The 16412-nt window shown below is 37.3% G+C and overlaps 1 protein-coding gene across 1 annotated transcript in view; it reads right to left on the bottom strand.

Moving 5' to 3' along the window:
• The window catches only part of LOC120201104 (protein TIC236, chloroplastic-like), a 54134-nt gene that overhangs the window by 13523 nt on the left and 24199 nt on the right, over window positions 1-16412 (bottom strand). Inside the window, 2 exon segments of the mRNA XM_039201777.1 lie at window positions 7257-7297; window positions 7416-8246. Coding sequence (XP_039057708.1) covers window positions 7257-7297; window positions 7416-8246 — 872 coding nt within the window.

The raw sequence follows: 16412 nt of genomic DNA, 5'->3' as shown, positions 1-16412 counted from the left end.
TCTTTCCTTTCTCTTCAGTAATTGCATTAACTCCTGCCCCTGCATGGCTTGGCAACGGATTCTGAGCTATATTTGGCTGCTCACTGTCACCAAAGTTGATGACATTCCTCGTTCTCAAAGCTTGGACAACCTTCTTAAAAGCAGTACAATTTTCAATGGAATGCCCAGAGTTCCCTGCATGGTACTCACACTGAGCACTAGCATCATACCATTTTGGAAAAGGAGGTTGCATTGGTGTCACGTGATATGGTGAAACCACATGCCGATCATACAAAATCTGAAACAATTCCTTATAAGTAATTGGAATTGGATCAAATTGAGGCCTCTCTCTCCTCTGGTCCCTTGCCCCTTGTCTATTGTCATTTTGTGTTGATGACCTTGCTCCTTGAGGACGGGAAACAGTGATGTTATTAGAATCGTACTGCCTCACATTACTGACTTCGCTTTCCTTTTTCTTCGTTGGTGGCCTCTTACTAGACTCTCCTCCTTCGAGCTTTCCACTCTTAATCGCCATTTCAATCATTTCCCCTGCTGTAACCACATCAGCAAAACTTCGATAAGGATTACCGATAAGATGCGAGAAAAAAGGAGCCTTTAAGGTGTTGGCAAAAAGCATATTTGTTTCCTCCTCTTCCAATGGCGGGTGGACTTGCACCGCTACATCTCTCCATCTTTGAGCATATTGTCTAAAACTATCGTTAGACTTCTTTTCCATTCCTTGCAACATCATTCTGTTTGGCCTAACATCTTTTACATGTTTGTATTGCTCAAGAAAGGACTTAGCCAAGTCTTTCCACGATTTAATATTAGCTTTACTAAGCTGGTTATACCACCGGATTGCCGAGCCAGTTAAGCTTTCCTGAAAGCAGTGTATCAACAATTGATCGTCCCCTATATATCCGGTCATCTTCCTACAAAACATTGTGATATGTGCAGAGGGGCACCTGGTACCATCAAACTTTTCAAAGTCAGGAACTTTAAACTTTGGAGGCAAGACCAGATCGGGAACTAGACTTAACTCCTTTGCGTCAAATCCATAGACACTGGTATCTTCCTTCATGGCTCTGACCTCTCTTTCTAACTGCTTCCATTTCTCTTCCAGCAGATTGTTTTGGTCCTTCTTGGCTTCTTCATCAAGGTCCGGAACTTGATGATATTGATGTTCTTCCTGATATGAACTAGATCCAGGCTGTACGTTAACAGAAGCACCGACTGGATTAATGTGTACCTTCCTGACATGAACAGGGGTCACTTGAACATTCTGAGATTGTTCTGGGGGTTAACCCTGGATGATGAAGTGGGTCTTCAGTTACACCTTCTGGCATAGGGCTTTTCCCATGTTCTGGATTTCTTCCATCCAACATACTCGCAAACTTGGCAAACATCTCCTTTTGGGCATTCATCATATCTTCTTGCATTTTCTTGATATTATCTTGTAACTCCGACTGAGCCTTCTCAATTTGGGCAAGTTTGTCTTCCATAACTTTCTTCCTGGTTCTGTAGATATACTTGGGATTTTCCAGTATTACTCTGTCACAGAGTCATTTTGTTATCGCTGATATTTATTAATGAATATGAAACATATGATTATGAATGAATAAAATGTTATGTAAAAATTTAAATGTATTAAAAATGCATATGCAAAATGCAGGGTGTTGATCCTGGAACGACTCCTTAGAACAACTCTTTATATTAGAACGACGTTCAATTACAAAGTTGAAACATATCACAAATAAATTTGCACCATCTCTCCTATTTCTTGTACGTGTGCTAGCAACTCCACGATCTTCTGGTTTTCTTCAGCCTCGGGATCCAGTTCTTCAGTCACATCAGCAGCTTCCTCAGATAGAATGACCAAATATTGAGCTATTCCCCGCGCGTGGTTTAGGTAACAAGCAATAAAATCCTCTATTTGCTTAACTCTCGCCTGAGCTCGCTCCCACCGAAAACGCCACTGTATATCCCCCTCATAGGGAACTATCGATAGCTCACTTGCTTGCCTCTGAAAATCTTGAACCATGGCTTCAAGCTCACTCACTTGTTTTTTCAGACTTTCAACCTCTCCCTGGCTCGAGCTACCTTCCTTGTTTCGGTATCGTCGTAATGCAATCTCTAAACTTGGAATTTTCTCCTTCAACTTCTCATTCTGGGCTTGACTCTCTCTTGTAACCGCTGCTCTAAAGAATCATTTTCCTTCGATAAAATCTTAACTTGGTGCCTGTTTTGCTTGAGCTCTTCTTGACTCTCTCCGGCTACTCTTTTGAGGCTCGCCACCTCTTGCCTCAATTCGACAGACTTACTCGAGCTAGAACCTACTTGAGCTTTTACCATTCGCTGATAAGTTGACCGAAGATCGTCAAAGTCTAGCCGAAGTTGCTTTTCTACTTTTTCAATTCGATCTGCTCTACTCTTCTGAATGTCAATCTCCAATCCTTTTTGATACACTTCATCTTCTAGCTTCTGCAAAGTCATTCTCCATTGTCTCCGTTCTGCTTCGAAATCGCGCTTGGCTAACTCTAATGGAGATGGCACCACTCTCAACTGTTCTTCCATCGGCTGAATATTTTCAGGATTCACCATCGGGATATTGTCATTTACTCGACCGCTTCTCCACTGCTCGTACTCTTGAGACAACTCGAGATCATAGGTAAACAAATTCACGCGACGAGTTTGCTTCCAGGCCTCAGCAACCCCTTTAACTTTACCCTTATACTGATCTCCTTTGAATGCAAAATCCGACCCTACCAAGTCCCATGTGGCTGGAATGAACTGCCTTGACCCATACTGTCTGGAAACTAGTAACGGTGCATACCCAACAGAACCCCATATACCTGGCAAAGGAACCTAATCTCGCTCTCCACATCGGTAAAGTATATCCGAAGAGGTATTCCATGAAGCTCGGCACAAAATATCTCCATCTCTGATATCCTTGAAGATGACCATCCATTTTTCTTCAGTAAAACCCCCAGGCCACTCTTTAGAAAGAAAATCTTTCAAAGGCGAAAACCCCTCTAGAAACACTCGTCCTGGTGCTCTTTCAACATGTTTAAAATGATTCAGAATCCACACTAGCAGCAAAGGCGCACATCCTATAAAGCGTCCTTCTCCCTCACGTCTACAAGAACTCAAAGACCGAAACGTCTCAGCTAGAATAGCTGGAACAGGATCCACGTGCTTGTCTAATCTTTCAAACAGGTCAACAACTGATACGTCTACATATCCTAGCACTTTTGGAAAAATAACAAGCCCATAAATCCCTAAAGCAAACAAGTCAAGCTTCTTTCTCTTATCAGGATGATGAGCAATTATTTCTTTCAGAGCAGCCCAAGAGATGCACTCACTGTCTCCCTTCTTCTTAATGTTTCTGACTACCCAATCTTCACTCATTCCGGTCATCAATAGTAATTTTTTCTTAAATGAATGAGTGACTGGCAACTTGGTATATATTCTATCTATCTGGGACCTCAGACAACGGACCAATGCTTGATACTCCTCTATTGTTGGTGTCAGATCTACTCTACCAAATGTGAAACAGCTATAAGCCGGGTTCCAGAACTGTGCCAATGCTCTAAACAGATTTCGGTCAATAGAAACATCCAGAAGATAAGGAATATCACCGTACAACTGATAAAACATCTCCTTATCGGCTACTGTCCATCTTCCCCATATCTCCTTTAGCTCACTTAGATCATTCTGACGCACGTTGATGTGAGTATAACCAAATAACTCCGATACGTATCCAGGCATCACGCTGTCTCCATTGGTCAATTGGGACTGTTCCGACCACCTCAGAACATCTGCATTGTCCTCAACCTCTTTCTGAACCGTTCGTTCCATATTACTGGCCTTCTATATGGACATCAACCCCAAATCAACACCATGTAATGGACAATGCAATACAAAACAGAAAAGAAACGAGGCAAAAACAACAAAAGATCAGTTAGTAAACATGAAGCAATTAATTCAGGATAATAATTTGTTCAAAAATCCTACCCACATATGCTGACTACCCAATCATGCTTTATCAGATCCTACCCAACATGATATCTACCCCATGCCTCGTTATTCACAAAAAGAAAACCTAACCGCATGATATCTAATTCACATACTTGTTCGAAAAATAAACCTAACCGCATGATATCTAATTCGTATGCATTTATTCGAAAAAACAAAAATAAATGACTCAAAAAAGCTTTTCCTTGTGTACCCTCCTCACGGGATTGTTAAGGCTCGGGTTTGGTTCAACCTAAGTTCAGGCTCTACGTTCACTATATGCTGGGTTAGTTTCTAAAGTAATAGGTTCTCGAATTGTCCTTGCCGGTGCCCCATTGGGCTGCCGAACCCTCAATCCTGGCCCATCACAGGCTTTAGGGGATCGAGTTCAATTTCGAGGGAACACACCTCCTTATGTCCATGCGGAGGTGATTACCATCACGAGGACCATAAGGCGTGAGCTCCAGGAGCGATCCACTATCCCATGCGGAGGTGAAAACCACACGAGGGCATAGTCTCTCACTCCTACTTAAATAGGACGGAGCGGGGTTTTAGCTCATGTTATGATAATGCAGCTGTGCAGTGTGTGAGGAAAAGCAAAAAAACAATCAAAAAACACTCAAAATCAATTCCTAAAACAAACAATTATTCTGAAACCATTAGCAAACAGATTAGTACAACTATTTAATTGTTAATCGAATTAAATTAAAAAAAATCAAAATATAAACAAAACTTATTAAAAACCAAACAAGGGATCAAAAATCAAATTAAAACGAATTTGTAATTTTCAATTGCAAAGACAATTAATTAATCGACTATCGGCTTGACTCTCTAAAAAAGGTCCCCAGCGGAGTCGCCAAGCTGTCGAAACGATTTTTTCTTAATGGTGAAAATGTGAGATTTTAAAAACACATTAATTTTTAATTTACCTCTTTCAATTGATTTTTAATTTAAAAACAAATGCGATTTAAAAACCTTTCGTTTCAAAAAAAAAATCAGATTTCCTTTATGATCGAAAAAATATAGTTCAAAGAGTCGCCACCAACCTTTGATTAGGGTGTGATTGGGCACCCAAAAAATGTTTGTTATTTTAAATAAAAATTAATTTTTATTAAAACAACAAATTGAGGTCTGCGTTACCAAAGTCCGAGTTCGGGAGTCGGTTACGTGTGGGGAAGGATTAGCACCCCCACAACGCCCTAAATCGGTACCTAATCGATTAATTAACGTTTTTGCAATGAACTTTACAAATTCGAAGTTAATTTGAATTTTGATCCCATAAAACAAAAATGTAAATTTAAAACATTCAAGAACACTCAAACGAATTAAATTAAAATTACCGAGTCATTTTAGAAAGATAAAGAATGTTCGATTATTTACAAATATCGAGACCAGATCTTAAAGATATAACAACCTTTTCTCGATATATTTAAATAAACGAACATTTCTTTTTCTTTCGTTCCCAAATTTTAGGTGACGAATCAAAATTTTTTGGTTTCACTTTCGGGATACACTTTTAATTTAAAATCATTAAAAGCGGACCTCAAATCAGTTATGACTGCCCACTTACAATAATTTTAAATTAAAAGGGCATTACCCTTAATCTAATTATGTAATATGTCGAGTTATGCAAATGAGATTATCATGTATATTATACAAAATAATGTCATGCAAAAACTAATTAAAATATGCCATGCGCTCAAACAAACTTCTAAATCTAAAAAAAACATGTATTTACGACATTAACATACATTAGAATAAAACCATATATACAATAAAACATACTATTAATAACTCGACTTCACATTCAAACTTACCATGAAGGACCATAATAAAATAAAATTAAACTAAGCATGCAAAATAGGAATTAACTATTAAATTAAAAAAACATGCTAAGTGACTAAATGGTCAAACAACCAAAATTACAAATTACATTTCAAAAATAAAACATAAAAACATTTCAGGACTAAAATGAAAAGCGCTCATAAATATGAAGACAAAATTAATAAGGTGCAAAAGATTCGTTCCAGGACCAAAATAAAAGTTCCGTAAATTACACAACCAAGGTAAAAACAGTACGAAAATGGCTCTAACATGATTCTGGGCTAAGATATAAAACGTTTAAAATTAAGAGACCATATTAAAATAACAACAAAGATCGAAATGCCTGATTTTGGGGACCGAAATGGAATGTGTGCAGAATACTGGGTCAGAAATAAAAACTAGGAAAGTATCGGCTGAAACGACGGCGTTTCAGCTAATACTTTAATAAAATCTAACCTAAAAACAAAACCCTAATATCTAAACCCAACAAATCCCTCACGTTCTCTCTCACTCTCAACCGTCCCTTCTTCCTCACTCACGACCGCCTTCACAGCCTAAGGAAGCTCCAACGCCACCAAGCCTCTCACCCTCTCCTACGCTCGACTCCGATGAGAACACCATCTAAACCCGACGAGGGTTTGGCCGCACATAACTCTAGCCGAGAGCCAAAATCCTTATACTTACCTTCGATCCATGAACGCCACCGAGCCTCTCACCCCCTCCTACGAACCCACGACCACACAAAGCCGTCGCAGGCTCCGATGAAGATTAAATCTACCCTAGTTAATCTCGACAGTTAGGCAAACCTCAAACAAACCTAAACTCTCAACCCCGAGACCCTTACACTCTGATCTCTACTGTTCGACCCTAAGGTACTGCCTCGCTTCCTTTCTTTATTTTCTTTATTTTGGTATTATTAAACTAAATCTCACACTTTTTATTGACTACTGAACCCACACAGAGAACAAATGAAGCCGACGAGACTCCTTCTTTTTCTTAGGCTCGAGCAGTATAGGTAAGTCCCAGTCCCTTTCAACATTTTAATTTTAAAAACAACCACACATGCATAAAACAAAAGAACGAACTGGAAAATTAAGAAAATTGGAGAAGAACCCTAGGAGAAATGTACCTTTATTGCTTTATCTATTTTTGAATTGTATGATTACACTGCGATTTCCTTTCGTATTCTCTCAATACTGCAAAATCGCTGATAGTTAATCCAATTTTCTGCTTCCCCCTCGTTTCTGGTCGTTTTTTTCTTTTTTGTGTTTTTTCCTTGGTTTTCTTTTCACTGGTTCTCCCTTTCTTTTTCATTGTGTCCCCCCCCCTAATGCTCTCGTTTTTTAGTGGTTAAATGTCCCACGTTTCTGGTAGTTATTTCCCCACTATCTTTTTTTTCTGGTTTTTAACTTCCCAGACAAATTAAGCATCTACATGATGCAGATCCATCAAGCACAGGTTGTTCAACAGTGCCTCTAACCTGGTTTACAAGACATGAAAACAATTGAGAGATACTACTAAATTACTGTTGGTTGAATGTTATGCGAATTGTTTGCCGTAAGTGTTAAGATAACAAGAACCTTCTTTAGTTAACCCACCTGAAGCATGATATCAGCATTGCCATTAAGCCAGTCTGCATATGGAAATAATGCTGTCAACATCATGCCCCCATCCTTTATATCAGCATCAATTCTAACTTCTCCTGCATCTAGGATGTTCCAATTTAAACCTTTAAGACTTTCAGCTAACTGAGCGTTCCAACCTTCTTCTGTTCTATCTCGGAAGGTCTTCTTCTCACTTGTTTTATCAGTTAACTCCTTGCTCCTTTCTTTCACCCAACCAGGGACAAAAGATGTCCCGTTTTTTTCTGTTTCTGTTCCTATTTCTTCATCAGACACACTATATTGGACAAACGTAACAGGAATACTTCCCTGTATGTGTACATGGCCATTTTGGGTGCGGATGCTTGGTTCAAATTTGGCATTGAACAGAAAACGGCTGCTTGAGGTCAGGGAAGCAACAACTTCAGCTCGACCAAGATCAATGCCCCCAATGGAACCATCCAAGAGCCTTACTTGTACATCACATTCTGGTTTTGCAAGACTTCCTCTGAGGTCTCCTTCTGTGTATAATATACCCTTAATTGGGGCCAGCAATTGTCGCAAAGAATGAACAGCTTCAGTGGCAGATGATTCAATAATCTGTACCAGGGTAGGAACTAGACTAACAGGAAAATTTAGAACAGAAAAATGAAGATTGGTTTTTGGCCCCAACAAAGTTCCATCAGCATGGACTGTTGCATTATCCTTTTGGATAAAAAATTTTTCAAGACGCAAGCCATCATCATTACTGTATGCACCCACCGCCTCAACATGTTGAGTGTTATAGCTTCCCCAATCCCAATCCTCCCCGTGAAAGTCAAATTCTGCCTGAAAATATTTACAACCGGTAAGTCAGAGGAAATATACAGCACAGAAACAAGTTCCAAAAAGTTACTGCAAATGACAAGTGGCAATATTTCTTCCAAAATATGCAAACTGAATATGACATTTAAGATCTCTTATATGAAGTTCAGGTACCCCAAAAAAAAAAGAGACAAAGAGAAGGTCCCCCATAGCAGCCTTGAGTTCGAGATCATGATTCACAAAAACTGGATATACTTTTGTGCTTGAGATTGACTGCCTGTATGTTGTTTTAGGAGTGTTTGGCCATAACCTTGACAAAAATACCAGCAATATATATTTTATAGTTCCCAAGATAATAGTTATAAAGAGGCTTTAAGTCCGGATTCTTGCATATTATCATGAGCAAACAAAAAACTCGGCTTTTCCAATTCGAAGAACTATAGATATGCATCAAAGATCCAGTTTTATTAATCTTTGCAACAATAAATTCTGACCTTGTCGTTTCACACAACTATTGCAAATCAATCACATGATTATACACTAACCTTAACAGCAGCTATAATATTTCATGTTAGACAAACAAATATTTTTAAAATTACTCATGCTCATGGAAAATGCATACTGTCGTAACCGATTTTCGTCCAGGCACGAATTTTTTACTTGACGGGAAAATTGATGTTAATAAATGGTTTTGAAAATAATTTGGGAGTCGCCATCGGCCTTTTGGGTCAGGTAGGTTGAATACCTAAGAATTATCTTTTAACAGAGTTTTTAAGAAAACATCAGTTAAAAGATGAACTGATCTGCGTTTATAACCAAAAATTCTTTCTTTTAATAATAAAAAGGGATTCGTGGTCGGTTACGTTTAGGGAAGGATTAGCACCCCTACAACGCCCAAAATTGGTACTTTTTAATTATAAATTGTCTCTATTATTAGAAATAAAAAATTTAAAATATATTTAATTTATAATCCTATTATTTCAAATTTATAATTTTAAGAAAATATATTAATATATATAAATAAGATATTTACTTATTTAGAAATATCAGAAAAGGACTTCTAGGTGTCTTAAGACAGCTCTTTTCTTCGATATTAAAAAATAAATAAATATTAAAGCATTTATCTAAAAATAATTAAAATAAATTAATATATGATTTATAAAAATAGGATATTTATTTATTTAAGAATATCAGAAAATGACTTCTAGGTGCTTTAAGACAGCTTTTTTTCGATATTAAAAATAAATACACATCAAAATATGAATATTTTTTTCTTAAAAGTAGTTTATAAAATTAAATTTATAAATAAGATTTTTTTATTTAATAAACAAATAGAATAAATAAATAAATAATATAAAATAATCATGAAAATAATAATTTAAACATATATCAAAAGTAATAATAAAATAAAAATAATAATAATTAAAATGAAAGAAATTAAAAGTGATAGTATTAAAACTATAGGATCATATTCATAATATATGAGCTTAAAATGTAAAAATAATAAAATTTATGGTTATTATATAATATTAATGATCAAATTATAAAATATAAACCATTAATGGACATAATTAATATTATGTAATATAGGTATGAATAGCGTGATTTAACCTAAATGTTAATACAGGATTAAAATAAACACTAATTAAATTATGAGGGACTAAATCAAGCATTTATCCTAAATGTATAAACATACGGGCTAGGACTAAAATGTAATAAAATAAAATTACGAGACTAAATTAAAACGTATAAGAATTGATTTTGGTGATCAAATTGCAAACTTACAGAACCCAGAAGGACTGAGAAAACGGTTTACCCATTCCCTTAATTACACACAGATCCCTCATCAAAACGGCACCGTTTTGATGAGGTTATAAAAGGTTCAAAACCGGCTCTAAAGAGCCAAACCTTTCATTTCTCTTTTTTTTTCTCTCTCCAGACGAGAGAAAATATTTTCTCTCTGTCTTCTTTCTAAAATTTCTGGCCGACCACCGTTTCCGGCGCCGATCGCCGCCACCGGCCACCGTGGGTGGTGGCCGGAACTTACAATATTACACCCCAAATGTAGATCTAGAAGTCCTAATACTCGATCTAACATTATTTTAACCTAAAACCCCATAATACGTTGTAAATCCAGGATTTTCACCTTCGACGTTTTGGTTCTCCAGTGACGAGTGGAGGCTCCGGCGACTGGTAAGTATTTTGGCTTCTTCTCTTTTATTGGTTGGTTGATTTTACTTGCTTTTGGTTGTTGTTTGCTGTGGTTGATATCGTTGTTGTTGTTGTGTCTTGTTCTCTGTTATTATTGTCGATGGTCTCTCTGTTCGTCTCCTCTCTGTGTATCTCTTCTCTCGTCTCTGTATCTTGGTTGCTTCCCTCTGGTCCCTCTTGTTTGCAGGGAACCAGTGGCTTTTATAGCCACCATGAGGTTCGTCTCGGACTGGTCACAAAGGGGTGACCTTTGGTGAGTCACCGGACTATGGTGGTGACTCACCATAGGGCTTCGACATGGGGCATTGACGAGGCACTTCTGGAGTCTTCAACGGGGCGTGGCTGAAGCTGGAACGTTGGTGTGGTGGTGGAGTCTTCTGGAAGCAGCAGCAGCGGCTGGGACGTGTCCCTAGGGTATCATCACCCTAGGGTTTCCTGCTGGAACCATCTGGACCGTTGGATCATAGCCAGATCCAACGGCTGTGATGCTGGGCGGCTGGCTGGGAAGAAAGAAACCCTAGTCTGTTAGGGTTATGCTGGATCCGGGTTGGGCTTGTAAACGGGTCGGGTTTGTAAATGGGTCTGTTTGTAATAATAATCATATTTATTAATAATAATAATAAATAAAATATAAATAAAAATATAAATAAAAATAAATGGATGAAAGAAAAAAAAACTAGTATCTTCAGCTGCCCCTCTTTGCTCATTTTTGTGTTAACAAGAATAGGGCAAAGACGAAAAGATAATAAGTTTTTTTTTTAAATTAAACATGTTCTTCTCATTATGAACTCTTTCACTGGGGATTACAATTCATCTCCTTCTGTGATGCAATCTAGCAAAAGGTTGAATAAGCTCTTCTCATTATGAACTTCTTCTTCCTCTTCAGATGAGTTTTTCTTATTATGAACTCTTTCTGGAAATACTGATCTTCAAAAGAGGAGTTGTTGATTCAGCTTCATATGTGATGAATTAAGGCAAGGTTGAACAAATTCTTCTCATTATGAATTTATTCTCCTTCTTCAGATGAGTTCTTCTCATTATGAACTTCTTCTGGAAATATTGATGCCGATATATCTCCTTTTGCGATAGAGTCGAGCAAAAGGTTGAACAAGTTCTTCTCATTATGAACTTATCATCCTCTTCAGATGAGTTCTTCTCATTATGAACTTTTTCTGGAAATGTTGATCCATCGAATGATGAATTTGAGCGAAAAGTTGAACAAGTTCTTCTCATTATGAACTTCTTCTTCTTTCTTCAGATGAGTTCTTCTCATTATGAACTCGACCTGGCAATGCTGATCCATCGAGTGATGAATTTGAGCGAAAAGTTGAACAAGTTCTTCTCATTATGAACTTCTTCTTCTTTCTTCAGATGAGTTCTTCTCATTATGAACTCGACCTGGCAATGCTGATCCATCGAGTGATGAATTCAAGCAAAAGGTTGAACAAATTCTTCTCATTATGAACTTCTTCTTCAGATGAGTTCTTCTCATTATGAACTCTTCCGGAAATGTTGATCCATTAAATGATGGATTTGAATCTTTGCTAAAATCTTTGAAATTCCTGTCAAATATTCAATATGGATAAAATGAATGAAAATGTTCCTATTTTGCAAATGTCTAAATATGATGCATGAATGTTGATGCAATCTTCATTTGACTTCAAAGTGGTGAGCTTGGTTTTCCTCCACTTCATCATTCATTTCCAAGGTTACCCTTGGATATCAGTGTAGCAACTTATGCTATCAAGCTTGCATTTCTGAAGAACCATCTGATCAACTTGTATCTTTATGTCTTCTTTGCTTCATGAAAGTCTCAGAAGAACTGTTTCATTTGTGGAACTCTTGTCGTAGTCAGAACTATGGCCTTGATGCCCCATTTTGTCTTGGATAAAACCAACTTTCTTTGCTTGGAGTTGTGCAGAAATCTGATAAAGCTTTCATCTTTGAAAAGAGAATCTGTCATCTTTAAAAAGGGAATCTATCATCTTTGAAGAATGTAGATGTAGATATGTTTGACTCAGCAGGGATTAATTAGGAGAGTAGAGTATGTTCTGATTTGACTCTTGAAACATATCACAAGGAGGATTTATCTTAATTCCTTTCATATCTCCACATCTAATCCAATCTCGAATACGGCAACTTGGACCATATCATGTCGAGATGTTTAACCTGTCGTTCAACCTTAGTTGGTGCCACTAGTTTCTTGTTGTTAAAATTTCTGCTTCCCTTCTGTGGAAAGAAATCTTCATTATATCTCACTTCTAATCTTGGGGTGGAAGAAGACAGACTTGATCAATAAATGGAAACCATATGATCGTAACATTGGTTCAACATCAGAATAGCAGGTTCGTAAAACATTTGACGGCGCATTCATCCTTTCTTGTGGCTTCTGCTCAGATGTTCGTAAAACATTTGACAACACATTCATCCTTTCCTGTGGTTTCTGCTCAGATGTTCTCAATCATTGAAGCTCTTTGCCTAGTGTTCAAAGCTTTTGAATGACGTCACAAGACCACTTGAGAACAAAACTTAATAGGAATACAAATGAGATGTTGATATGACCAAAAAGTTGATCAAATTCTCAAGATATGCTAGTGATGAATTGAATAAGAGATACCAATTGATCTTGATATTGTCTCATGCAAGGGTAAGTGTGATATTGATCACATTTTCTTCTGTAATGAGCGTTGTAGGAATTAGAAACACACCCACTATAAGAGCCATGTATGGAAAGATATCCGTAGAATTCTTGATGCTGGGGATGAAACGCACATGATAAACCAAATAGATGAAAACTCGGTTCAGTCTAGCTGGCAATGATAACCCCAGTAACATCGGGAAAGAGCAATATACATGAGCTTCTCTCTTCAATGTCATCAAGTAAACAAAACTGATGTGAAAAACAGCTTCGTAACCTCAACAGTATGGTTGAAACTAACTGACAGAAATCTCAAAGAAATATTTTCAATTATCACCGACACACAAAAGGCCAAATTCAGATTTCGAGGTCTCGAGGAACTGATCCTTGGATCGAATGGTTTACAAAGGGACCATCTTTATTCATGCAACCATGATGTAGCTTAACAAAGAACACACTATCATGTGACACATGGTATAAGAAGATTGGGTATTTGAAACCATACTTGCTGAATAAATATTTGTTCAACAACAGGACCCTAATGCAACTGCTTGATGAACGAAGCAATTATGTGTAGTCAGATTGACTGTTATTGTTTCAACATTTTCATTCTTCATATTTTTCTGTCTTATTGGAAATATCTGCTCAAGTCAATGATTTTTAACACATGATGATGTGGGCCTTCAGCATGCCTCAACATTAGCTAATACAAGTGTTCAAAATGCATCAACAGTCCTGATTTTGATTAAAAGGGGTTTTCATCATGCCACAACCTTCGCTTCTTGTTAATTTGAGCCTTCAAAATGCCCCACATGGATCTGTCTGAAAGAACCTTTAAAATGCCCCAACATTTGCTGATACAGATGTTAAAAGTGTGCTCAACATTACTTTTTGTTGAGATGAGCCTTCAAAAATGCCCAAATATTCATACTGACGTGAGCCTTCAAAATGCCCCAATATTATATTTCTGTTTGAAATGGGCTTTCAAGATGCCTCAATATTCTGCTTCTGATTCACTCTCAATGTCTGTTTAACTGAAATGTCATGATCCCCACGAGGTCTAATTTTGACAATGCATTGTTATGGGTACATGTGGATTTATTCGTGCCCCAAATCTGTTTATCTTGAATGTTCTCATTATGGTGTCACTAAACAGTAGTATTGTCAAGTAACTGGAATTCTCTTCATGTTGTCACAAATTTAAGAAGTACTCAATCATTCTAACAAAAATGTCTGAGATATGTGTCTTCTGAATGAGGTGACCATTTTCTGTATCTAGAGGGATTTAGTCGGACAGAGCAGTAAAAATAGCTTGTTAATCCGTTCCAGGCTGACACAGTTGCTTATCATCTTTCAGTGAAGGCCATCTCTGAAATATACTTTTCTGTGGGAGAAAAACCAATTTATGCAAACAGTAATCTGATGCAATAGCAAGACTACATATACAGTGGTACAGGCTCTTGAAAAATCCACACTCATGCAACATGTTGATTCTGATAATAAACTCATCTGATTATGAAGCGATATTTTAGGATGATTTCACAGATATTGATAGTTCTTCTGATATCGAGGAAATCCTGAATTCTGATTCTGATGAGGAGAATAAACTGTTATACTTGACAAAAATGGGATTCTCATAGGCTGAGGCTTCAATAGCCATGGAGAGATGTGGTCCAGATTCATCAATTGCAGAGTTGACAGATTTTATATGTGCTGATCAAATGGCTAAGGTTGCTGATGTACTTCTTCCAATAGAAGGTAGGAATTCATTATACAATGACCCCAATTACAAGCAAAGACGAAACTTGGGCTATGATTTTTGAAAAGGAAGAAGCAGAGGAAGCTTGAAAAGAAGCTTCTTAATGAAGACGATCATGCAGTTCATCTTTTAATTCCAATGATTGGTTCTGGGGTTCATACCAAATCAGATCAGATAACTCAAAGAACACTTCCAGAAGATGCTATTGGGTCTTCTTATTTCTACTATGAGCAAATTCATCTTTTAAATCCAATGATTGGTTTTGGGGTTCATACCAAATCAGATCAGATAACTCAAAGAACACTTCCAGAAGATGCTATTGGGTCTTCTTATTTCTACTATGAGCACATGGAACTTGCTCCAGTTAATGTTTGGACTGGAATATCATAGTACTTATTCGATGTAGAGCCAGAATTTGTAGATTCGAAGCATTTTCATTCTACTACACTGAAAAGGGTTATATTCATAATTCTGCCAATTGAGAACATATTTTCTCTTATTCTGCTTCCTCCATGTCCTAATGCTTTTCCATTGACAAAGAAATGATGGCCTTCCTGGGATCCAAGAACAAAGTTGAACTGTTTATAAACATGTACAAGAAGTGCCAAATTGATAGAAAGGATCTGTAAGGCTCTTGAAGCTTATGACAATGAGCCACCTTCGAGTGTCTAGAAGTATATTATTGATGAGTGCTGAAAATGGAATCTGGTATGGGTTGAAAAGAATAAAATTGTTCCACTTGAATCTGATGAGGTGGAAATGCTTCTAGGTTTCCCTAAAAACCATACACAAGGATCTGTATAGAGACATGTTCCATGGTGGTATCAATGTCCTGTCTCTTTTCTCTGGGATCAATGATGCAGAAGTTGCCTTTTACTGTCTTGGCATACTTTTGAAAACAAATGTGCAAGAATTGAATGATGATCGGTTGGAGCAATTGATGAGTAGATTTGGCGGATTCGACCTTGTTGTCGGTTGCATCTCGTGTAACAACCTTAATAGAAGCAATAAACATCATCATGATGAACTAGAAGATTTTTGTTGGTGCATTTTCTTGCAATGACTGCTACGAAAGTTGTCTCTTCTGTTGTTCCAATATATCCCACACTTTTCGAATCATGGAACGATTTAGTTAACAGTAAAACTGGTCATCTTCAACTTTTGGAATCCTGTAACCAATGTTACCCTATATAAAAAGCCTATAAGGGTAGATTCTGTTCCAATGTCTTATTCTGTACCATAAGTCCTCAAATTCAAATTCAACAATCTTCTGAAGGACATAATGGATATCATCTTATCAAGGAAATTGATCAGCATGGAAGAAGTAGCAATGATATATCAAGACTTGAGCCAACATCACGGTATAACTAGAGTGCAGGTGTTGACTTGTTCATTCCCATAATACACCTTAATGGGACTTAAGGGTAATCGTTCCTGATGGATTGCTGATAATGTCACAGGAGAGCGTTCTAGGTACTATTCTCTAGACTTTCTGGCTTCTTGGACCACTTGCTTTCAAGGAAGTGAAATGCTTCATCCTTCTGGCCTCGTTCATTCTTTTTCTATAACAGAGGTAGAACAA

Source organism: Hibiscus syriacus, unplaced genomic scaffold (genome assembly GCF_006381635.1).
Source record: "Hibiscus syriacus cultivar Baekdansim isolate YM2019G1 unplaced genomic scaffold, ASM638163v2 tig00006991_pilon, whole genome shotgun sequence".
NCBI classification, from domain to species: domain Eukaryota; kingdom Viridiplantae; phylum Streptophyta; class Magnoliopsida; order Malvales; family Malvaceae; genus Hibiscus; species Hibiscus syriacus.
The sequence above is the reverse complement of the archived record's forward strand: the minus strand, read 5'-3'. Positions and strand labels throughout refer to the sequence as shown.